The sequence below is a fragment of the Marmota flaviventris genome, chromosome 17 (assembly GCF_047511675.1).
Source record: "Marmota flaviventris isolate mMarFla1 chromosome 17, mMarFla1.hap1, whole genome shotgun sequence".
Taxonomy (NCBI): Eukaryota; Metazoa; Chordata; class Mammalia; order Rodentia; family Sciuridae; genus Marmota; species Marmota flaviventris.
Genome location: NC_092514.1, coordinates 59,503,559 through 59,529,289, shown reverse-complemented (window position 1 = coordinate 59,529,289; position 25,731 = coordinate 59,503,559). Strand labels below are relative to the sequence as shown.

The 25,731-nt window shown below is 45.0% G+C and overlaps 1 protein-coding gene, 1 non-coding gene and 1 pseudogene across 2 annotated transcripts; 2 read left to right on the top strand and 1 right to left on the bottom strand.

The window, feature by feature from the left end:
* Positions 1-553: 553 nt before the first annotated feature.
* Positions 554-744, bottom strand: LOC114102054 (U2 spliceosomal RNA). Its single transcript, XR_003584430.2, has one exon. It is a non-coding gene; the product is annotated as a U2 spliceosomal RNA (small nuclear RNA).
* A 2,435-nt stretch (positions 745-3,179) lies between these two features.
* LOC114101915 (protein lin-7 homolog C-like) lies at positions 3,180-4,296 on the top strand (annotated as a pseudogene).
* A 1,860-nt stretch (positions 4,297-6,156) lies between these two features.
* On the top strand, positions 6,157-7,784 carry Arl4d (ARF like GTPase 4D). Its single transcript, XM_027947157.3, has 2 exons — positions 6,157-6,242; positions 6,827-7,784. The coding sequence occupies exon 2, from the start codon at positions 6,928-6,930 to the stop codon at positions 7,528-7,530; it is 603 nt and encodes a 200-aa protein (XP_027802958.1). The 5' UTR covers positions 6,157-6,242; positions 6,827-6,927; the 3' UTR covers positions 7,531-7,784.
* Positions 7,785-25,731: the final 17,947 nt, after the last annotated feature.

Here is a 25,731-nt window from a genome sequence, read left to right as displayed (position 1 = left end):
TTAGCACAGACCTAACAAGCCGAATAGTAATTTGCTATGTGAGCCTTAAAAATCAAGAAACGCTAGGACAATCCCTCCTGGAACGCACTGTAGCAATCTAGGTGTGCAATGGAAAGGGGACATGATGGTCAAAGACAAAGCTGAAAACCATTGTGCTCGCTTCGGCAGCACATATACTAAAAGCTGAAAACCATAGTTGAAAGAGTTCAGTTTTTAGCAAGAAAATGAAAAGGAGCAGAAAGCGGCAGGAGAGACCGACAAGTAAACCCGACCCAGAGAAAAAAATCTTTGGGAGAAACAAAGATATTTGAATAAAAACCAGGGAAGAGAGAACTTACGGGCTTTTAAGCCAGTATTTAGGTTACCCAGAGAGAAAAATATCAAACTAGGAACACGTGAAAACACCTCAGAGAAGGCAGCTCGAACGCAAGCTCTAGCACCTGAGAGAAACGCAACCAAACAGAAAAAAAAAAAAGAAAAAGAAACTGGCAAGAATCACATAGCCAGTTTGATTCTCGAGTCTAACATTAAAACCAGGTGTTAAGATCCCCGAGAGGGATACACCGTTCCTGGAAGTACTGCAATACCAGGTCGATGCGTGGAGTGGACCGAGCAAGCTCCTATTCCAACTCCCTGCTCCAAAAATCCATTTAATATATTGTCCTCGGATAGAGGACGTATCAGATATTAAACTGATAAGAACAGATACTACACTTGATCTTAGCCAAAAGGCCGAGAAGCGATACCGTACCAATCCCCCCTCGCCCTCACCACCCTAGGCTCGCTCACTTTCAACTCGCGGTGAGCGCCGCCATGTCTACTCCTACTCCCTTTTCCTGGTGTCTCCTTCGGACTCGCACGGGGTCCACAGGGCCCGCATGCAGATTCACTATTGGCCCCACCTGGAACAAGCAATTTTAACAATCTCTCGCGGCTCCGGCGTTTCAGGGCGGAGGAGCCCTCAACTACTTTGCATACCCCGCCCCTTCCCCAGGAAGGCGTGGCTACCGCCGGGGACTTCCTCTCTGCCGCGCACCCACTGACAAAAACAGAACCCCGGTATGAAGATGTGAATTTGCTGTCAACATACGTTATATACAAACAGAATATGATAAATTGTGATATAAAGGTGTATTAAGAATTGTATGTAAAAAATATAAGAGAGCTCATGTGTAATGGCATAATTTGGCGTGAACATTCTTTATATAGTTACGAAAAATTGTGCTGTGAATGGATATTTATGAATGTAATGCACTTCACTATTGTCATGTATGTAAGAAATAAATAAATAAATGGATTAATAAATAAAAGAAAAAAATAAGAAAAAAGCAAGATCTGAGGAGAGACAGGATTTGGACTACACTGTCATTAATTTAATTTTAAAATACACTTAATAATATTTATTTTTCATAGATATATATGAGTATAAAGGATTGTGTGGAAAGGGAATTGTAAAGTCTAACCTAAAACCTATCAGTGATGCCTCTGGAGTGGGATGGAAGAGGAGGATGTTAAAACTGACATTATTTGAGAGAACCCAGGCGTGACAATATTTAGTATATATAACATGCTTAGGCTTGAATAAATATTATCTCTTGCTCCTTTAAAAAAAAAAAAAAAAGCAGAACCCCGGGGGACTGGGACTGGGCAGTTAGAGGGGGCTGTCTGCCCAAGGGAGTTGTTGGCTGTGAGCGGGCCCAATTTTCCCCAGGACACTGTCGCAAGACATTCGCAAAAGATGCCCAGGATGTATGTTTTGTTTTTGTTTTTATAATTTCAATCCTTTGAGATATTCTTGATTATTTATTTATTTAATGTGGTGCCGAGGATCAAACCCAGGGCCTCTCGCGTGCTGGGCGAGCCACAACCCAGCCCTGACTGTATGGTTTTTAATTCGTTCTTTGCCAGCGGAGAGGAAGACCAGCTTCGGACCTGACCAGTCTACAGAGGCTTGTTCTGAGTCAGGGTGATCCAGAGGTCCTCTCTGCAAGGGGGAAGGCTGCAAGCTCTTCGGGTGGGGCGAGCCCCGCAGGGCAGAGGGAGGGATTCTCCCCCGTTCCAGAACCCGTTTCTGTTGGCGCTTGTTAAAATAATCGTTGTCCTGTGCTTCATCCCCTACAGCTGCCTCTGCCTGACGACGTTTCCTTTCTCCCTAGTTCTCACCTGGTGGCTGGGCTACATCCCCAGCTCTTTTTTTTTTTTTTTTTGGTACCGGGGATTGAACTCAGGGGCACTCGACCACTGAGCCACATCCCCAGCCCTATTTTTGTATTTTAGTTAGAGAGAAGGTGTCACTTCAGAAGGAGGCAAAGCCACTGAAAACTTCACCCTGTACTCTGCTTTTCTTCTGTGACAAACACATCCGCCAGGCGGCAGCATCTGCTCCTTTCCAGTCCTTGGCTTTGGGTACAGGGTTTGGGCATAGTTGCCTCGGAAACAGCTCTTATTAGGGCGAAGAGTAGCTAGGGTCTCCCTTTACACATTCCTCCCCACCCTACTTGTTCAGAAAGGCAGTTTGTGTTTTCTTTTCTTTTCTTCCCTCCCTCCCTCCTTTCTTTTCCTTCCTTCCTTCCTTTCCTCCCTCCCTTTCTTTTTTTTTTTTTTTTGTGTGTGTGTTTTTGTATCAGGTATTGAACCCAGGGGTGTCACCTCTTTGTAAGGTCCTCCTGAGCACCATCCTCAGGTCTCAATTAGCTCTTGTTCCCCAAGCATGCTCCCACACATTTCTCTATTTTCTTTTCCTCCACAGAATGTCTCACCATTTGATTTTTTATTCATTAACTCTCCCCATTCTCCATTATAATTTACATTCCATCAGGGCAGGTCCTTGTCTGTTTCACTCAGAATCTAGAATGATGCCTAACAGCTAATAGGTATTTCCATATATAATGTTCATTGTGCTTAAGTTCCAGTGTTCTCTCAATAAATCCTCCAAGGCCTTAGGTCCTGGGCTGTAATCTCTTGAGAAGAAGGGCTGCAGAGGTGAAGCTGCCCAGAAGTCATTAATGGTAGAGAATAGTCTGGGGGCAAGGAGGGGGTGGGGATGCAGTGACTAGAGTTTTCAGTCAGAGGCAGGGATTGGGGTAGGCCCAGGGCCTGTTGATATCTAGACAAGCTAGGCCCCTTTCTTGCCCCACCTTCTCCTTACCATTTGTTCATCAACACCTTCCCTGGCAAACATGAAAGATAAAGGGTGGGGTGAGATTGTCAGTTTCATTTCCTTTATCAGATAAGTGACAATTTCCTTCTTGGGTGCCAATCTGAGGAGATATTATAGAATAAATGTTAAGGAATCTTCAAAGGAGACAATAAACTGTTCAGTTTTGGTGTGTTTTCAGTTTTACAGTCAATGTGACATTTGTTCAAAGCCAGGTTTGGCCAATTTAAGCTGGGTAAACTTGAGTTCCTAACCATTCTTGCTTCAGTTTCTGCTTTTTAGACTACTCATATTTATGGGATACATATGGGTTTAAGTTGTGCATCCAAAAAGGACTCATAGAGCTGGGCGCAGTGGCTCATGCTTGTGATCCCAGCAGCTTGGGAGGGTAAGACAGGAGAATCACAACTTTGAAGCCAGCCTCTGCAACTTTGCAAGACTCTGTCTTGAAATAAAAAATAAAAAGAGCTGAGAATGCAGCTCAGTGGTAAATTGCCCCTGGGTTAATTCCCAGTACAAAATATCAAAAACCGCAACAAAAAATCTATTGCTAAGGGAGAAGATGGTGGTGCTGGGATAACTTGTACACCTGCAGAGGGATATTTGTAGAGCAATTGAATTGTTGAAAAAAACTACAAAGGAGTGAAGATGTACCACCACAGAAACTTCAGGCTTTGCAAAGAGTCCTTCAAAGTGAGTTCTGTAATGCTGTAAAAGAGGTATATAAACATGTTTATGAGACTATGGATATCAGTAGCAGTCCTGAAGTGAGAGCTAATGCAACTGCCAAGCCGCTGATTTGCTGCCAGTGGAGGACATTCTCATCCTCAAGTTGTTGAGTTACCAAAAGCAGAAGAGTGTTCTATTCAATGTTATGAGAGGCAAGGAACAAAACTCTCCAATCTATAGATTTTGAATAATTCCAGGTGGAATTGTTGATAGGCATGAAGGCCTCAAATGAGATCAACTCCTTTCTGTTAATGGAGTCAATGCTGAAGGAGAACATCATGGTAAAGCTGTAGAACTGCTGAAGGTAGCCCAAGAATAGGTTAAATCGGTAGTACAGTATATACTTAAAATATTAAAAGAAATGGTCACGCTTTGAAATGAGATCAGTAAAACATAGGCAACAGAACTAATACATTTAGTTTTATATTCTAATCTGGCATATTGATACACACCTGTAATCCTACCAACTCAGGATGCTAAGGCAGGAGGATCACAAATTAGAGGCCAGCTTGGACAATTTAGTGAGACTTTAAGCATTTTAGCAAGACCCTGTCTCAAAATTAAAAAATAAAAAATAAAAAGGACTGAGGATGTAGCTCAGGGGTAAAGTATCCCTGAGTTCAGTCTCCAGTACCAAATTAAAGAACAAACCAATAAACCACCATCACCACCAACAACAAAACAACACTTTATATTCTGTTTTTTCTTTTTAATTAGAGAAATGTCACTTATGACCTACTCATGGCTGCAATGCCAAAGATTGTAAAAAAAAACAACAACAACAACAAAAAACTGAACTTCTGGTGAAATCCTCCTTCACATTTTATAAATGTCTGTGTTAACATTATTTATGGTTCCAGAGATGCATACATTTTTTTTTCTGAAAAAGTAAAAGGTGATAAGGGTAATTCTGGGGGAAAAAACCCACTAAAATCACATTTACACAAACCCTAATATTGAATTATATAATAAAAGAATCCAGTCTTGGTGTAAAACTGAAAATATCATCCTCCTTTGATTTCTTTGCTTTCACCTCCCTCCCCAGTTCTACCTATCTCCCCGCAGATAATCACTGTTGTCCTTTTGGTCACACTGCCTCTTTGTGACATCCCTTATTCAGGGCTGCCAGACTGTAGCAGACTGCAGTGGTTGGTGTGATGCTACCTAGTCCTGTGGCCCTCCTAATTGGTCCTAAACAGGACCAATGAATATCTTGAAATCTTTCCAAACGCTTCCAGTTGACACTTTCCCTCTTTTGAAGTCCTATAAGTGCTTAGCTCACTACTTTCTAAGGCTCATACATGTGCTCTCCTATCCTGTCACTGCCTTTCCTGCCGGTGGTCAGTCCTTCCTGTCTTATTATTAAGAGTGTAAGCCCTTTGAGGTCTCTATATTCCCATAGCCTTTCTGGTTCCTGCAGAGGCACAAAATGAGGCCAAAAAGTCTATTTAAACAAGGGAGAACCTTGAGGGCTTGCGACTGGACTGAACTCTAGAGCAACAGGGAGGGACTTCTGCTGAGGATGCCTAGCCCTAGAGCTTTCCAATGGGAGAGGCTGGATAGTCAAGTGGTGAGGGCTCATCCACATACTAGCTATTGGTGCCATGCATGACCTTAAAGACGTTTAACCTTCAGAGGTGTTTTTTTTTTTCTTTCTTTTTTTTTTTTTGTGTGTGTGTTTTAATACAGACAAGAATCCTTAACCAACTATTATGAGGATCTATGGGGGTAATGGGTTTAGCACTAGTTTGAAAACGGAATCAGGAAAGATAGACATCTTTGGCATCTCTGAGGAGACCCTCTGGATGAAGGAGAGTACACGTAGTGTAACTGCCTGGGGAAGAGGATGTGATGGTATTGCGAGTATTAAGACATTCCCTTCCCTTCCCTCGAGTCAGGCGGTGCCGCATTCCTTTTCGCCTCTCACCTTCGAACCGGATTAATCCTGGGTTTAATTCCAGTTTTTTTCCGTGGGTGGCGGGCAGTGGTGGTGGGATTTAACCCAAGGCCTCGCCCACGCCAGGAAAGCGCTCAATAAAGCAAGCTACATCCTGAACCCCGTGAGTTTAATTTCAAACATGAGAATATGGTAGAAAATATCAAATAAAACGGTCACGGATTGAGTAAACGTTCATCACCCTGCCTTCACCGCGGCAACCCGCGGATCTCCACGCCTTGTCCCGCTGCCGCGGGGCCGCTGATTGGCCCGCGCCTCGTGACGTCACATGAGGGTTTTTAAGGCGAAGACCCAGGCCAGCGCCGCAGAATCCGCGGTGGCGTTGAGCTGGCTGTTCCAAGGAAGGTGCTGTGGCTGCATCCGTGACTGGCCCAGAAAGGCACAGGGAGAGAGCTGAAGGTAAAGAGGTGCTCCGTCCGTGCAGAGGCAGCCCTCAGCGGGCTCCGGGGAGCTGGTGTTAGTGGTCGAGAATGGCTTGTGGTGAACAGAGAATGGTTGGTGAACAGGAGGGTCACAGCGAAGAAGGGGCGTGCTTGGGGCTCCGGGACGCGAAAGGCGTGTGCTAGCAGGACTCCGTCTCCCGTCTCAGGGAGCGCTCGCACGCGAACTTATTTTGGGGGCACTTCCCGAGTTTTCCTTTTCCGCGAGGATTCTCGGCCGGGGATTGGAGGTCACACAGCTGCTTCCCTGCTACAAGCTTGGGAAAAGGTTTGGAAGCCGACCTTCCAGGATATCTAGTCCTCACCCCTCACCTGAGTATCCTGGGACCTGAGGTTTTCTCTGGGTCTCATCGCCTCCTAGGGCCCCTAGCGAGTGGGGCACACCCCTGTTAAACATCTGCAATTGCTTAAAAAAATGTATAAGTAAATGAAAGGAATTTTCAAAAGGGTGGGTTAAGGAAAGGATCAAGAAGTTGCAAGTTGTATGTTAATTGCTAAACGTCTTTTTTTTTTCTTCCCCTCCCATGACCTTTCCCTGTTTAGATAACCCAGCTGTGCTTCCCCTGGCCTGCAGTTTCAAGGCCTCCTCCTTCAACTGAGAGCCGAGACCTACTCCTTAGTTCTGACCTGCCCCTTAGTTCAGAATGGGGAACCATTTGACTGAGATGGCGCCCACCGCCTCCTTCTTGCCCCACTTCCAGGCCCTGCATGTTGTAGTCATCGGGCTGGACTCAGCAGGAAAAACCTCCCTCCTTTACCGCCTCAAGTTCAAGGAGTTTGTTCAGACCGTCCCCACAAAAGGTTTCAACACTGAGAAGATCCGGGTGCCCTTGGGGGGCTCCCGCGGAATCACCTTCCAAGTATGGGATGTTGGGGGTCAGGAGAAGCTGCGACCACTTTGGCGCTCCTACACCCGCCGGACAGATGGGCTGGTGTTTGTAGTAGATGCTGCAGAGACTGAGCGACTAGAAGAGGCCAAGGTGGAGTTGCATCGAATCAGTCGGGCTTCAGACAATCAGGGGGTTCCCGTCCTGGTGCTGGCCAACAAGCAGGACCAGCCTGGGGCACTCAGCGCAGCAGAGGTGGAGAAGAGGCTGGCAGTCCGTGAGCTGGCAGCTGCCACGCTCACCCACGTGCAGGGCTGCAGTGCTGTGGATGGACTGGGCTTGCAGCCAGGCCTTGAGCGCTTGTATGAGATGATCCTCAAGAGGAAGAAGGTGGCCCGGGCAAGCAAGAAGAGACGGTGACCTGAGGCTGTTCCTCCCCATGTACTAGGGGTCTGTACACTTGGATAGCCAGGCAGGGCCTGTGACCTCTTGGTCAGCCCAGAGTGCAGGATCTGTTCACCTTAATGAAGGACTAAGGATCAAGGGGGTCCTGTTTTGGTGCCACACTGGGGGACGGGATGGGAGAGGGGATGTTGTTGCACATATCTCCTTTATTCTCTCCTCTGGAGAAGTAGGGGCTGCAATATTGGAGACAAATGTAAATGCTGACTCTACCTCGAGCTTGTTTCTTGTTTTCCTTCTCTAGCTTATTGTTTGGATGTATTTTTTTTGGGGGGGGGTAGAAAGTTCTGAGAATGCATTTAGGATGAATGCGAACTATCTTCCCATTCTCCTTTCTTCAGCTGGAGGGTTCCCCAGCTGCTTTTATAGAAATGCCAGTCATAATAGTCTTTATTTTTTGTGTCTGTGTGAAAATACCAAGATCTCTCCCTCACATTTGTAGATCCACAACCCTTTTTATAAGCCATGTGTGTTCTCTGTATTATTATTAACTATTTTTTAGCATTTGCCTGTAAGTTATTAAAGATTGATGCCTCTAGTTCTTATATTGGTCTGGCATTTTCCTCTCTTTATCTAGCCCCAGGGAGAGTTCAGGATTTCTATATGGGGTGGAGGGTGGAGGCTGATCTCACAGCTGAATTGGTAAAGTAAGCACTGATAAAAATTACACACTAATGGGAGGGATGGCAAAAGTTAAGGGGGTAATTGAAAAAACTCTTCAGCTATTGGTCTGATATCTGTAGTTTTAGGGGATCACGCCTTATTTCTCTGAATTTCCTCCCCTCCTCTTATCCTCTGCTGCTTGCTCCTGATACTAGCTGCCCCTTGTAGATTTGATTTCAAATTTTGTCAGTTGGAGCAGGTCTTTGGTTCTTAACCTTGGGATTCCTCCTGGAAGAACCATTGCCTCCCCATCTTCCTTGTTTCCCCAGTAGTCAGAGTCTGACTTTTTTTTTCCCCAGGAAGATAAACAGTGATAATGGAAAGTAATTCCTCCTTGGCCTTAAGCCACCTCAGTGTGCTTAATCCTGCTGACTGCAGCTCACTGGCAGTGACAGCACTGCTGGTGCTGGGGAGGCCTGGGCTGGCCCAATGAGTAAGCCTGAGTCTTCCAGTTATGGGAAAGGTAGTTCTCATGAAAGGAGCCATAGCTGTCCATCCCCCACCTCCCACCCTCTGAAACAGAAAGGGAGAAGACAGGTCACCAATGTTAGTGATAGTAAGGATAAAATGCTAATGTTGCCAGTACCTGAGTGTCCCTGATGAGATTTATGGGTGGGGGGTTGGTCCCCTCTCATCAGCCCCAGGGCCAGCTGTTTCTGATAATGCAAAACAATTAGCTTCTGCTAATCCTTCTGGGTGGGAGTGGTGATTAAAATCTGAGCATTTCTTTCCAGTCCCCCAGCCCCTATCCCCTGTCTTGCCCCCACCCTTTGTGCAAACATGGGATCCCAGGGTAGCCTTCCAGGCCCCCCCCCCATTCTCCTTCTTATTCCCACCCTTTGTGCAAACGTGACTGATCCCTAAGGTACATTCAGTTCCTGTTCCAGAATCAGATAAAAGGGCTGGGGAGGGGGGAAAGGTGCTGGCAATCTCCTCTCTGTTGTAAGGGAGACTTCCTGAGAATTTGCTTCTTCCCACACAGGACTGCCAGAAGCTGAGCTTTGCTGCTGAATCTGGGCCCATTTAGATCCCCCACTCCAGAACTCTAGCTGGCAGGATGGGGGTGAATGTGCATTGATCCAGAAGGGTGCTCAAGTGTGCATCAGCACTGGGTACTGCTTGACAGCTACAGGACTAGTTCTGCCAGGGACTTGTGCTACCTGGCCTCCCTGATACACACCTGTGACTAATCTCTCCCAGCCTCTGGGGCAGAGCCTTCTAGCCCAGGAACAATACAAGGCCCTAGTGCAGGCTGGGAAGGATGTGGCAAGAAAGATCTGTCCTGCTGGAAGATCTTCCCCCTCCTCTCCAATTCTGTTCCTTTGTCTCAGAATCTTCAAGGATATGTATACATTTTTTTTTTTCTTTCTCATTTATGGTCAACAGGGAACCAAGGGCTCTTGTTCTTGATATGGGGGAAAGACATGCAGATGCATTCTCCCATTCCTAGCAGAGGGGCCTCCAAGGTGTTAGCTTCTGTACTGGCTATGCCAACCATCTCCCCTTCCAATATGGTTAGAACTAGAATCTGCTTCCCCATGCCCCAGCCCCAGGGCAGCTAGGAATCCTGGTCCAACAGAGTTGGGCAGCGTTGGGGAAAGGTTGTAGTTCCCTTGTCCCAGCTTCCTCTTAAGTAATAGTCTCTGATATGAGTGCTGAGGAGAGTTTCTGGGGGACCAGGAGTGGTGACAGGAGCTCGATGACTATGGAATTGAAGGAAACCTGCAGGCCAAATTGGAATTCCCTTCAGAACAGGCCCCTCGGCTCCTCCCCATTTCCTTGCAGGTTTGAACATAAAATCCAGATGGAAGGAATTTTCTATGAATGCCATCCCTTGCTGGAGTCCCTCTACCTAAGGGAAAAGGTAGCAGCGGTTCCCCTCTTTCTCATGCTCCTTCCAGTCTTCCCTTTGCTGCCCAAGCTCAAGGAGGAGAGAAGAAAGAAGAAGGGAGAAGAGGTCTCTAGATTCAGAGCCAGCAGTGACATGAACAGGACACACAGCTACTTAGTGGTGCATCCAGATCCTTGCTCCCAGGTCAGTTCTTTGTTCTCCCGGGACAGGCGACAGGAGGTGGGAGACAAGTCCAGCATTTCCGAGCTCTGATTGCTCCCTCCCTCCCTCTTCCCTCTCCTTGATTAGATTAAGGGTCAACCTTGGGTTCCCCTACTCCCTTCCTGGAGAGTGGGAGCTTTATCTCTGCAGCCCAACAGGGCTCTGGCCTCAAATCTGCCCTGAAGTTCCCACCCTCCTTTCATACTGACCGTGTATCATTCATTTCTTTCTTAAGCCTATTCTCCAGAATGGTTCTGTTTTAAAGGGGAGCCAGTAGGCTGTGGAAGGAGAACAGTGGAGGCAGAAAGAGAGGCCCAGGCCAGCATTGGCTGGAAGGGGTGGGCTGTCTGGCCATGCTTCATTTCCAAGACCATCTGCTAGGGAGTTTGTGGGCAGATATCATTGGACGTCCTACCCTGGCTGAATTAGAAGAGGACAAGGGTATTCATTCTTAACTCCTTTAAAATTTTAAAAAGTTATTTATTTTGGTGCTGAGGATTGAACCCATGACTTCTACATACTAGGAGGAATATTCTCTATCACTGAGTTCTGCCCTTGGCCCTACTCCTATTTTTTTTTTTTTTAATTGTCCTGTTCCCTTCATTTACAAAAGCAGTAGGTCTTTATTGTGAAAGAAATGTAAAATCAGAAAATAGGAAAATAAGTCTCTCCCTCTGGAGATGTATTCCTTGTTTCACCCCAAAAGCTTCTTACCCTTAAGATGACTAGCATTCTCTCTTGAATGTGTATCTCCTTTCCTAAATAAATCTTTGTGCCTCTGGGGAAAAAAAAGAGAAAAGAAAATGGAGAGACCCCTTAATCTAAACTTCAGAACTAACCACTGTGAACAGGTTTTTATATATCTTTCCAGATACTTTTTTCTCTGCATATACAAAAAAGGAATGTCTATAATAACACACATAGGATTATATAAGATGTACTTTTGTACAGTCTTGCTTTTTTCATTTATATCTTGAATATGATTCACTGACAGGACATGTAGATTTTTCTTTTGTGGTTTTTTATGAATATATATTTTTAGTTGCAGTTGGACATATATTTATTTATTTTTATATGGTGCTGAGGATTGAACCCAGTGCCTCACATGTGTTAGGTGAGCACTCTACTGCTGAATGACAATCCCAGTTCCTCTTTTGTATTCTTTTTGGTGACCACATGAGATTCTTTTTTTAAATATTTATTTATTTTGGGGATGTAGATGGACACAACACAATACCTTTATTTTTATGTGGTGCTGAGGATCGAACCCAGGTCCCGCCCATGCGAGGCAAGCGCTCTACTGCTGAGCCACAATCCCAGCCCGACCACATGAGATTCTGTTGTGAAAATGTATCATCATTTATTAATTAAATCCTCTTTTGAATTCAAAGTGGATGAAGCATGAATCTTCTTGCACATATTTCTTTGTACACTTAGAGACAACTTCCTGTAAGATAAAGTCCTAGAAGAGTAATTGTTGTGTCAAAGGTTTACATATTTAAAGCTTTCATTGATATTGCTAAAGTTTATGTGTTTGTGTGAGAAGGTCCGACAGGAGCCCAAAGTTAAACAGAGCTTCGTCACTCCCCATTGGCTGATGCCGAAGCCTCTTTACAGTGAGCTGTGTGTATTTGGTGGGGTAGGCACCATAGTGCCCTTGCTTTTGGGGAGGTAAGAAGTAAAATCACCAGCAACTTGTAGAGGATTTGCTTGATTGGGGAGCAAGCTTGGGCTCACTTTCCCAGCCAAGGGATTGAGTACCACTGGGAGCTGCCTGGCTGGTGGTGGAGGTAGGCAGATGGCGAGGACTCCCTAGCTCTGAGCTTGTCACAGAAGTCAGGGAGAGTGGGCGAAACAAGTCCTGAAATAAATTCCCAGGACTTGGTTCAGGGAGGGAGTGGAGCTGACACAAGGAGTGCAGGCTCAGAAGGGAAGAGGGAGAAGGAGGATGGCTGTGGAAGCCCTGAACCCCTCCTAGGACAATCCCCTGCCCCCTCTGGTGGGGGTGCCCACCAACTGCTTTAGCTCATGGACTCCTGGAACAGGAAGCAGAAGCTCCAAGGATCAGGTTCCTGGTCCACTCTGGGATGTTCAGGGCATGACCTCTCTGATTCATTCCAGCTCCTGGGTTAGTCCTGTCCTCAGTAGAGTGGGGGAGGTAGGGAGATAGAGAGGTGGAGAAGCAGAAGGCTTTTTCTTGTTTGCAGCCCCTAGTAAATCTGGTGGAATGTTCCTTGGAGGAGGGTAGAGATGACAGCTGGCTTTTGAAAACTTGTCAAAAGTAAGGTTTTCTGCTTTGAGTTGTGTTTGTTTTTATAAAATCATCTATTGCGTTCCATTCCAGATGCTTATCCTTAGAGAGAAGGCAAAACTGCTTACACATTTCTCTGGAGCTCTCCCAACCTAATGGAGAGAAATAGAACCACCAGTCTGACCAGCAGCACCCCAGAAAATAACCCACAAAGCAACAAAAGGATAAGACCTGGCTTGGCCACCAACTTATGTGACCTTGACCAAGCCATTCCTAGTCTACTGGCCTTAGTTTACCCATCTGTACAGAGGTGGGGTTGAATGGACAATATCAGATCTTTTCTGGTTCACTTTCTGTTGTCATCAGCACCAGGTTGGCACGGAGAACTCTTGAATGGTCTTTCTTCCCTTATCGATCTCTGCAATGACCTTACTTGCTTTGCTTTAAGTTTTTTTTTTTTTTTTTTGGGGGGGGAGGGGGTTGTACCAGGGGCGTTCAACCACTGAGCCACATCCCCAGCCCTATTTTGTACTTTATTTAGAGACAGGGTCTCACTGAGTTGCTTAGCACCTCGCTGTTGCTGAAGCTGACTTTGAACTCATGGTCTTCCTGCCTCAGCCCAAGCTGCTGGAATTTCAGGCGTGAGCCACCAGACCCAGCTGCTTTAAGTTTATTTACTGTCTGTCTGTCTTCACCAACTTATCTATTCTGTAGGGTGGGCCTCATTTATTTTGTTCACTACTCTATATGCAGGTACAAAGTAGGTGCTCATCACATATCCATGGGACATTAGAGGGTTGGAGGGTGGGGGTAAGGATGTGAATTTGGTTTATAAATAGCTTCCTCAAGAAAGGGAGCCATTTAGTCAGTTTCTACACTGTATCCCAGAAGGCTTCCTGGAGGAGGTGAGGAAAAGACAACTTGGATCCAGAATGAAGTATCTTGATTAATGAGGGACTTGGAGCACCCTGGGCTTAGGAGCACTTTTCTGGCCCTGCCTACCTACCGCTCAGGAGGAAAGACATGAGACTGAAGGTTAATAGGCACAGTTTCATTCTTCCCTTCCCAGTAATTATCTGGCCTAGGACACTCCCCAGAGACTGTCTACCACTCCCCTCCCCAGCTACTCCTACTGTCATCTGAAGACAGTCCAGGTTTATCTAGATTTCCATTCTCTCTTTCCCACCCTAGAGGAGCAGGGTATAGGATAGGTATCTAGGAAGGAACACCCAAGGTCAAGACCTGTTATCCAACATGGCAGCCACAAGCTACACATGGCAACACCACAGGGAATGTAGCTGGTCTAAACTGAGAGACACTGTACATGTAAAATACACAACAGATATTGGGCATGCAGTACAAAAAAAGAATATAAAATATCTCAATACTTTTTTGCATTGTTTATATATTGACATAATTTTTTGTTATACTGAGTCAAGTAAAATACTTTTATTAAAGTTAGTTTCACCTATTTCTTTTTAATCTTTAAAGAATGTGGCTGGCAAGCTGGACTCAGTAGTGTACACCTGTAATCCCAGTGACTCAGGAGGCTGAAGCAGGAGGATTGCAAGTTCAAAGCCAGCCACCACAATTTAACAAGACCCCACAGGAGCTAAAAAGATCCTGTCTCAAAATAAAAAAAAATAAAAAGGGCTGGGGAATGTTGCTCAGTAATCAAGTGCCCCTGGTTTTAATCCTTGTTAAAATAATAATAATAATAATAATAATAATAATAATAATAATAATAATAAGGCTGTCAGAAATTGAAATTAAACTTGTGGATTACATTATTCCTTTACTTTTCTGGTGATTTTGAAAATTGAACCCAGGGCTTTGCACATGCTAGGCAAGCACTCTACTGCTGAGCTACAACCCCAGTCCTTCTTAAAAAATTTAATTTGAAACAAGGTCTTGCTAAACTGCCCAGGTTAGTTGAAACTTGGGATCTCCCTTGGCCCCCAAAGCAGCTGGAATTACAGGTGTGCACCACTGTAATCTGGCCAAATCACATTCAATTTCCTTTTCCTATTTTTAATTTCTGGTAATGGGAATTGAACCCAGGGTATTCTACCACTGAGCCACATACCCAGATCCCCCCGCTTTATTTTTAAATTTTGAGACAGAGTTTCCCTAAATTGCCCAGGCTGGTCTCCTGCCTCAGCCTCCCAAGTAGTTGGGATTATAAGTGTGCACCACCACACCTGGCTCACATTCTAATTGTTAGGTCCACATATTTGGAGGGAGGAAACATTATGGCTAAAAGAAGGAAAGATCTGTTGTTTTTCTTTTCTTCTAAAATCAGAAGAGAAACAGACCAAAAGTGCAGGAGTCTGGAACAAGGGCAGATTCTTCTTTCTTCATACTGGGGATTGAACCCAGGGGCACTTTGCCACTGAGTTACATCCCCATCCCTTTTTATTTTGAGGCAGGGTCTTGCTAAATTGCTGAAGCCAAGCTGGAATTTGCCATCTTCCTGCCTCATCTTCCCAAGTAGCTGAGATTCCAGGTGAGCACCAGTGTGCCCAGCCAGGAAGGCCTTCTTGATAGGACTGAAAAACCTGAAAGATCTGCCTACTCCCCTTCCTGTACAGCTTTCAGGATAGGAAAGGACTTTGCATATCTTGAACTATTTTCAGGCATTACTAAACTATGGTTCTCAATGATCCAAACCTGGTTACTCAGCAGGTGAATTTTTTAGCTTCATTTGGGATATTTTCACTCTACAAACAACTATCAACTCTACTATATGATAACTAGAATCCTCAGAAAATTCCTAACATTATTTCACTAGTTTCTAATCTTTCATCAGACTGCTGAAGCAGCAGCAACTGTATCTGTTGAGTTTTCATCTTGTTGCTTTCTTAAAAGTACCAGAGCAGAGGGAGGGCCCAGGGAGGCCATACTAGGGGGAAGACACCAGCTGGGGGCTTGGCTAATCCACAGACTGGATTATCTGGCCCTGACTTTGCACATACATAAGCATGAGGTCTATATATGGACAGGACATACTGAGGCCATGGAGATCAGGTATGTGTGGGGCAGGGAGGGGCAGTCCTACAATAGATTCCCCATCTACTTACCTCCAATCCAGAACATTAATTCAATCGCTTGCTGATTTATTTTTTTTAAACCTGGGATTGAACCCAGGGGTGCTTATCCCCAGCCCTTTTTGTATTTTATTTAGAGACAGGGTCTCACTGAATTGCTTAAGGCGTCACTAAGTGGTTGAGGCTGGCTTTGAACGCATGATCCTCCTGCCTCAGCCTCCTGAGCTGCTGGTATTATGGGCATGGGCCACGGATTCCAGCTCACTTATTCTTTCAATCAACCATATATAATCCAAATAGTATCTTGTTGCCAGCTGGCCAGGCTGACAAGATGGGCTGGGTTCAAAGGAGTTGGCTGTATCGATAACTATGAAAACGAAGAAACCACACAAACATGAAAATAACTTTTTCTCAATTGCTGGGGTCAGGGATGGCTCTGTGACCTCAAAGATTAGCTCCCACACTGGAAAAGAGGGCAAGTGGAGCAAGAGAGTAAGAACAACAGGAACCGCTCTATTTATTGGGGGGAAGGACATTCCATAGAAAGTTCCACCCAAATAAGGCAGGGGATTGGGTTTCAAAGGGTGGAGTCTTGCTTGGTGATGCCTTGTGGTCAGCAGATTGATTGACATTTTGGCAAGTCACGCCCATCTCAGGTGCTGTTTGGGATCAAGGTGGAGCAAGAGAAAAGGCACACACACATGCAGAGCCCAAAAAGGGCATAAGGCTAGACCAGTCCCCTCATAGGCTCAATTGCGCATAGCTCGCACACACACAGCCCGTGGATGGCTGGTGACAGTATCTAGCATTATTGTAAACTGAAGGTCTATTAGAGCCTGACACACCATCCTAGCCACTTGAGACAAGGAGTAATTTGTACACAAAGAAATGTCCTAGCAGAGCTGAGGCTGTATACAGTGGTAGAGCACATGCTTAGCATTCCCAAGGCCCTGGATGCCATCTTCAGCATACACACACGTACAAAAAAATGTCTTAGATCGGGTTTCCTGGACACAGACTGAGACTGGGGCTACATGGTTTATGGACGGGCAGACCCTCAGGAGAAGAATAGGGAAAGAAGCTGGACAGGGCAGAAGAGGAGCTAGATAAGAGGATATTTCACAGTGGAACCTGGTTTGGGTTTGCAGAAGCTCTGAGAATACATCCCAGACAGAATCTCATCTTAGCAGGGAGGCTGGTCATTTATGACTCGGTCAGCTGACTGGCTGTTGGTTGCTCTGGGTGTTCTCTAGGCAAGGGCAAGTATCCAGAGAAGGGAAACCCCTGGCAGCCAGCACTCAACCAGTACAGATTTGGGTGGAGCATTAAGGGCATCTACCCAGGGTGTAGCCCGAGATAAGCAAGCTGACCTGGGCAAGCCACACTCCTGATTGCTCTCGTGTGTGGAAATGCAGTCCTCTTTCTACTCTCACTCTAGGCCTGGCCTCAACTCTTATCTGTCCTTGTCCCACCTTGTTTCTCCTTTCATCCATTTCTTTGTCTCTCCCACCCCTCCCCGCCCCTGACTTTGGTCCCTGCCTCCAAACCTGCCTTGTCTTTCTTGAGGTTTATCAGGAAGATATTCAGGATGAAACCATGCACTTCTTTGAGATCCTCCAGGGAACTAGAGTATAGAGTCATTTTTTTTTTTTTGCGGGGTGGGGGGGATATCTGGAATTAAACTCAGGGGCTCTCAACCACTGAGCCACATCCCCAGCCCTATTTTGTATTTTATTCAGAGACAAGTTCTCACTGAGTTGCTTAGTGCCTCACTAAGTGGCTGAGGCTGGCTTTGAACTCGTGATCTTCCTGCCTCCTCCAGAGCCACTGGGATTACAGGCGTCTGCCACCACACAGGCCAAGAATCATTTCTTGCTGATGGGTCCTTGAGCCTCTAGGCAGAGGGCTTTAGGGTCCCAGGGACGTCTGACACTAACCCTTCTCTTGTGCTTTCCCTTTACTGGGTGTATCCAGCCCCACTTCCTGGAGAAGGGACAGTTCAAGAGGAATTCATTCTGAAGGCTTCACTCCTACTTAAACATCACAGGATACATTCCCTGGAAGGGGAAGGGTGCGCCTAGGCTGGCTTCCTTAGAAGCTTCAGAACAGAAGAGACACCTCCTTTCCCTGTCTCCTCCCAAAATCAATCAAGGGTGGGAGAGCAGAAGAGATGATTGTTTGGGGTGGGGCTGGGGTGGGAGGCTGGCCTCTGAAAGTTCCTTTTCTTCTGGCACAGCCCTATTTGTACAGGTGCCAGAATCCTAAGGAAAAACAGCAAGAGAAAGACAGGAAAAAAAGTTCTTTGAGGGCATTTGGCTGCTCTTTTATACCCAAGATCAAACAGTTTAGTGTCACACCCTCCCCATCTTTTTGTTCTAACATTTAGATGTCCTGTGGTATGCCCCATAGACACACACACATGTGTACATGTGCGCAGGTGTGTATGTGCGTGCGCGTGCGTGCACACACACACACACACCCTCACATTGTTGAAACCAGAGCTGCTGGCTCCAGGGAGGGGAGTGAAGAAGAAGCTATGGACAGATGTGGGTGATCACATACCTATCCTCCTGGGAGGTGACACTTAAACTACACCTCCACAGGTTTCATGTGAACCTCACCCCAGCCTGGGCCCAGTGTTGTCAGGGTGGGCAGGAAGGATGGAGGAGTTGAGCTGGTCCTATGCCAACAAGGAATTTTCAGCTGGTTCTCAAAGTGCCAGTAAATCAATCCCACCAAGGACCAGATCTAGAGAAAATTCAATTTAAAACACAGCAGTGGACTTTGAGCCTGGATCATTTGTTAAACTTCAATAATTGTCCAGAGATGTGCCTTGAAGGACTTTTGAAGATTTAGGGAGCCCCAGCTCCCTCATGTATTGTCTGAAGGTCAAGGACAGACTTAGGATAGAGTCTGGAGTCTGTATGGGGAAAATGACCCTGGCAGCCCAAAGCGTTTGGCATCTCTGAATCAGGAGAAGGGACTGCTTGACTGGATGTGTCACCCCCATTAGGCTGGGGCTAGAGCTGTAATTGCTGTAATTCGTTGATGAATGCAATTTGCAGCTGGCTTCTCTCTCTGTGACAGGCCTCAATTAGAATTTCCAAGGGATCTGGGGTAGGAGGGGGAGCGGGGTGTTGTTTCCAACTCTTTCTCTTGGTCCCCTTGTAAGAGGGGTTCACTTGATGTTTTGACTATATCCCTTGTGGCTTTGAAACTTACATGATCTTCTTTTCCCTAAACTTCTCCCTAATCTCATTTTCTCTGAATCATTTCTGTAAAAGCTCCCTATTTCTATGGCTGGGTAGACTCACAGCCTTTGGGGCAGGAATCCCCTGTTTTTCCTTTGCTAACAAAGCAATAAACCTTCTTTTTCCTTTTTCTCAAGACCTCGTCTTTGTTATTGAATTGGTATCAAGGACAAGGACCTATGGATCTTTTGATTACACCTCTGAGCATTCTGCCCTAGCCCCAAACAAGAGGTAGTTCTTTAGGCCAGCTGATTGAGCCTCCACTTACCTCTAAAGATATAATTTCATAATAAGAGGTACTGACTGATATGGAGAATGAGGACAGTATCAAATGAAGGATGCCTTCTTATAGGTTGGTTTGGGTGCTAGGGATTTCAGTCAAAGGCTTTCAAACAAACTCAGAGGGGGTGGGGGAAGGGGAGTGAGGGAGGGAGAGGGAGGGAGGGAAAGAAAGAAACCAAAGGGTCTGGGTGTGGTGCACAGGCCTAAAATCTCAGCAACTTGGGAGGCTGAGGCAGGAGGATTATAAATTCAAGGCCAGCCTCAGCAATTTAATGAGATTCTGTCTCAAAATAAAAAATAAAAAGGTCTGGGGATGTAGCTCAGTGGTAAAGTACCCCTGAGTTCAGTCCCCAGTATACATACACATACACACAAAGTAGAATTGGGGACTTTGGGCCCACTGGACTGGCCTCTTCCTTGTTTCCTGCCTCTTATACCCCCTGTTCAGTGGCCTGCCTGTGATACCTGTAAGGTTCACTTAGGATGACCAACTTGTCCTGCTTTGCTCAGTTTTAGCATTGAAAGTCCTGTGCCCACTGGGCATGGTGGCATATACCAGTAATCCTAGTGACTCAGGTATCTGAAACAGGAGGATTACACAGTTAAGGCCATCCTTGGCAACTTAGTGAGACCCTGTTTCAAAATTAAAAACAGTCAGGCACAGTGGTACACACCTGTAATCCCAAAGGCTCTGGAGGCTGAGGCAGGAGGATCATGAATTCAAAGCCAGCCTCAGCAATTTAGCAGGACCTAAGCAACTCAGTGAGACCCTGTCTCTAAATAAAATACAAAAAAAGGGCTGGGGATGTGGCTCAGTGGTTAAGTGCCCCTGAGTTCAATCCTTGGTACGAATGAATGAATGAATGAATGAATGAATGAATGGGCTTGGGAGGTAGTTTAGTGCTAGAGCTCCCCTGGGTTTCATCTCCAGTACAGCAAGGGGCAGAGTGGTGATGGTGGTGATGATGGTGGTGATGGTGGTGGTGGTGAAAGGAAGTCCTGCATCCCAAGAAATTCCTGGAACCTGAGCATATGGGAGCAGTTGGTTGTCCTAGGTTCAATGGAGCATAGCGTGAAAGCCATGGTTCAACTGCTTTGATCTATTGATGAAGATACTGAGGCCAGGATAGTTGTGGTTTGAAGTCCAGCAGATAGATTACTATGCCCAAGAGTGGTCTGTATAAGGGGTTAAATTTTGCCTCCATGTCCTGTATCTTGGTGAGAGATAAAATGGTCCACATCCAAATCTCCTTCAAAACACTCTCTTGTGAAGCCTTCCCTGATTTCTCTAGAAAGAGATGGGCCTGCTCTTCTAATTCTTGTTAAGCACTTATCAGGCAATGTTTTTTGGGGTTTTTTTTGGGTTTTTCTTGGTACTAGGGATTGAAACCAGGATCACTCTACCACTGAGCTACATTCCCAGTCCTTTTTATTTATTTATTTATTTATTTACTGAAATTTTTTTTATTAAAAAAAAACACTTTTTTTTATAGTTGTAGATAGACAGCATGCCTTTATTGGTTTAGTTTTTTTTTTTATGTGATGCTAAGGATTGAACCCAGTGCCTCACACATGCTAGGCAAGCACTCTGCCCCTGAGCTATAGCCCAAGCCCTACTTTTTGTTTTGAGATAGTTTTACTAAATTACAGAAGCTGACCTTGAATTTGCAATGCTCTTGCATCAGCCCTCCTAGTTGCAGGGATTATAGGTGTGTGTCACTGTGCCTGGCAGGCAGAGTTATTTTTAATCCAGGGTCTTTTCCCCATCTGGACAGAAAGATTCTTGCTTCTAAGTCCCACTTATTTTCATATCCCTTGGCAGCTAGTGAGGTGTCTGGCACAGAGAAGACAGATAGATGGATGGATAAATAGGTGGACAGATGGATGGAGTTTGAAGATGGGTGGATTGGAAGATAGATGGATGGCTGGAAGGGTGGAGAGAAAGATGAATAGAAGGCTGGGTGCCTTGCTGATGGGATGGAACAATTAGGCAGTTTCTAGGCAAGTTCCTCTTACATCAGTTCCCTCCACTATGGCCATTTTGCTTGAATTTCATTTTTAGAATATCTAACACACGTACATTTAGACGTAAGGATCAAAGCAACTTCCCAAGACAATTAGCAATCTTTTTTTTTTTTTTTGCAATCTTTTAAGTGTATTATTTTGGAATAATTTGTGCCATTGCTTTCATCTACAGAAAGTTATGGTTTAATTACACAAATACAATATTTGATGAAAATACCTCAAATAGGCAGCTGATGGCAGTGACGAAGACTGTCTGAAAATAAAACAGCTTAAAAATATCAGACAAGGGAGTATGTAGGAGGCAGGGAGACAGGGTAAACCATTGCCGAATATAATGAGCAAGACAATTGAGACTGGGCTGGAAAGGGAGAAATCATGATAGGAGGAATGGGGATGCCCTTTAGAAGGACTTCCCAATTATCAGGATCAAGAGACAAAGGTATAGAAAGTTTTGCAAGAAAGAGGGACATGGCAATAATTGTGGTTTGGAAGCAAAACATTAGATTAAATGATTATCATTATTATTATTTTTAATGCAGTGCAGGGAACAAACTCAGGGCTCCACCTTACTCACACTAAGAAGGTTCTCTACAACTGAGATATATCCCCAGAACTTTGTATTTATTTATAATATTTATTTTTTAGTTGTGGTTGGACACAATACATTTATTTTATTTATTTTTATGTGGTGCTGAGGATCCAGCCCAGGACCTCACATTTGCTAGGCAAGCGCTCTACTGCTAAGCCACAACCCTAGCCCCATATTTTTTAAATTTTTATTTATTTATTTAGTTAGTTACTGGGGAATTGAACCCAGGGGCACCTAACCACTGGCCACATTCCCATCCTTTTTTTTTTTTTTTTTTTTTTGGTCTTTTATTTAGAGACAGGGTCTTGCCAAATTGCTTAGGGCCTTGCTAAGTTGCTGAGGCTGGCTTTGAATTTTCAGGTTTTTTTTTTTTTTTTTTTTTTTTTTTTTGGTGGTGCTGGGGATTGAACCCAGGGCCTTGTGCATGTGAGGCAAGCACTCTACCACCTGAGCTATCTCCCCAGCTCTGGCTTTGAATTCTCTGTCCTTCTGCTTCAGCCTCCCTGAGCTGCTGGGATTTCAGGCATGCTCCACCACACCAGACCTTTATTTATTTACTTTTAAAAATATTTGTTTTTTTACTTATAGATGGACACAATATCTTTATTTTATTTTCACATGGTGCTGAGGATCAAACTCAGTGCCTCATGCATGCTAGGCGAGCACTCTACCTCTGAGCCACAACCCCAACACCAGACTTTTATTTTTATTTTGAGATAGGGTCTTGCTAAATTGCAGAGGTTGGTCTGGAGCTTGCAATTCTCCTGCCTTAACGTCCCAAATCAGTGGGATTACAGATGTGCCCCACCATGTCTGGCTCCTATTCAAGGTTCTTCACTTACTAGTAGTCCATTCCGCTAAAATTTATTTATCATACATTCTGACCCACAAGGTAGGCGAAACACTTTCACTTGTGTTGTCTCAGCCGATCATGCCAGGTCAGGAAGACCAAGTCCATGCATACTCCATATGCATATTTTTCTTGGGCGATCTTATCCACATTGATGGTTTTAACTACAACAGCCACCTGACTCCCAAATGTTTTCAGGACAGACCTTCTCTTGAGCCCAACAGCATACCTCCACCTTGCTGCTGGTTATCTCCCCTTGGCTGTTCACAGGTGCCTTAAACTCAAGAGACCCAACATAGAACCTATCTGTGTCCTTCTTTAAAATTGTTCCTCTGCCTAGATTCCCTATCTCTATTCTCAGCACCATCAGCTGACCATCCTCTTCTCCCTGCCTATGCCACCTGCTCCCCCACAATTCTGGCTATCATGTCTAGTAAACCTACCTAGCAGATTTGCTACCTCTTCCCACCCATGAGGACCATCCTAAGTTTTCATCATTTCTCACTGGGGTACTACCCTGCTTCCTTGTGGCCTCCTACTTTCCCATCTTATGCCCCCCAGTTGGTTGCCAGATTTATTTATTTATTTTTAATTGGCAATGGACCTTTATTTTGTTTATTTATATGTGGTGCTGAGAATCAAACCCAGTGCCTCACACATGCTAGACAAGTGCTCTACCACTGAGCCACAACCCCAGCCCAATTAGATTTATTTATTTTTTATTTTTTTGTAATATTTATTTTTTAGTTGTGGTTGGACACAATACCTTTATTTTATTTATTTATTTTTGTGTAGTGCTGAGGATCAAACTTGGGGCCCTGCACATGAGGCAAGCGCTCTACTGTAGAGTCACAACGCCAGCCCCAGATTTACTTTTTCAAAGTGCACATTTGATTAGGCATACCTTCCCCAAAGCCTTCTGATGATACCCCATTTTTTTTTGAGGGGGGAGTACTGGGGATTGAACCTGGGGGTGCTTAACCACTGAGCCACATCCCCAGCCCTTTTTATTTTTTATTTTGAGACAGTATCTTGCTAAATTGATTAGAGCTTTGCTGAATTGCTTTAGGCTGGCTTTAATGGCTTTGAATTTGGTGATCCTCCTGCCTCAGCCTTCAGAGCCACTGGGATTACAGGCATGTGCCATCATGCCCAGCCCCTCTGCATAGGCTATTTTTGATTAGGAATGCTTTTCCTCCCTTTACATAAATCGAATTTTTCCCCATTCTTCACAATTCAGTATGTCACCTCTTTCTGGCCAACTGTCTGACCAACTCTCTATCCAACTCTGCGCTTGAGTCAGGTCAGGTGTCCCTTCTCTGGGATTTTTTATTTTATTTATTTATTTGTGTATTTATTTATTTATTTTAATGTGGTACTGAGACTCAAACCCAGTGCCTTACATGTGTTAGGCAAGGACTGTACCCCAGAGCTACAGCCCAGCCCTTCTCTGTGTTCTTATTGTGTTCAAGTGCTTGTCTCTTTCTCAGAGCTGATCTCACTGTATTACAGTTATCTATTTTTCTGTCTCTTCTGCTCAAATGTGAGATTTTCTAGGACAAGTGTCCTATATTGAATGTCTGCATTTTTTTTTTTTTTTTTTGGTAGTGGGGATTGAACTCAGGAGCACTCAATCACTGAGCCACATCCCCAGCCCTATTTTGTATTATATTCAGAGACAGGGTCTCACTGAGTTGCTTAGGGCTTTGCTTTTGCTGAGGCTGCCTTTGAATTCACGATCCTCCTGTCTCAGCCTCCTGAACTGCTGGGATTATAGGCATGTACCACTGTGCCAGGCATATCTGCATTTTTTTAAAAAAATATATTTATTATAGATGAACACAACACAATGCTTTTATTTTTATGTGGTGCTGAGGATCGAAGCCAGTCCTGCCTGTGCCAGGCAAGCGCTCTACTGCTGGGCCACAATCCCAGCCCCCATGTCTGCATTTTTTATGCTAAGTGTGTCGCCTGGCATGTAGAGTGACTAGTAAGTTTGTTTTTGTTTCACTACTGGGCATTAAACCCAAGGATGCTTAACCACTAAACTACATCCCCAGCCCTTTTATTTATCTATCAATCAATTTATTTATTTATTTTCTTTAGTTGTAAACAGACACAATGCCTTTTATTTATTTATTTATGTGATGCTGAGGATCAAACCCAATGCCTCACACATGTTAGGCAAGCACTCTGCCACTGAGCTACAAACCCAGGCCCACCCCTGTTATTTTTTACAATTTATTTTATTTTTATTTTTTTTTGTATCCCTGAACCCAGGAATGTTTTGCAACTGAGCTACATCCCTGACCCTTTCTTTTCTTTTCTTTTATTTACTTTTAATATTTATTTTTTAGTTTTCGGCGGACACAACATCTTTGTTTGTATGTGGTGCTGAGGATCCAACCCAGGCCGCACGCATGCCAGGCGAGCGCGCTACTGCTTGAGCCACATCCCCAGCCCCCCTTTCTTTTATTTTTTATTTTGAGAAAGGGTCTCACTAAATTGCTTAGGGCCTTGAACTTTCAATCCTCCTGCCTCGGTCTCCCAAGTCACTAGGATTACAGGCCTGCCCCACCTGCACTTGGCCAGGAACTGTTGAAGGTGAATAAATAACCTCCTGCAGTTCTCTATCATCTGCAGGCATTTGATCTCATCCTCTCTCTGAGGGAAGTCAATGGAGTAAAGTTTAAGATAGGACTCAGTGTGCTGTGGAAATCAGTAAGTTTTTCTCTTTCCCTTTCCTCCATCTCTCAGAATCCACCGGTGCCACACCCTTGGCACAAACACAGGCAGCTCGGCCTGCAGAATGTCAGCTGGCAGCAAGCAGCCCTTCCCTTCCTCCCTGGCTCTGTCTTCACTCAGCACAAATCGTTTTTCCTTTTTGGGAGTTCAGAGCTCTGATAGCAGAGAGCCTGGTGGGAGGGAGGCAGCGATGGGCTGTCTGCTGGGAAGCAGAGGGCTGTGGGAGAGCCGAGATGTAGGTGGAAGATGGCTATGTGGGCTGTTTGGAGGGAGAACGAAAACTGCGCTCTTTTGGGGGTGCATGGGACAGAGCAGCTGGGATGCACTTGTCCCCTTTTGCTCTCTGGGAGCTGGGATCATCCTGTTGATGTTTAGCTTCCTCCTGAGCATTGGCAAGCAGAGA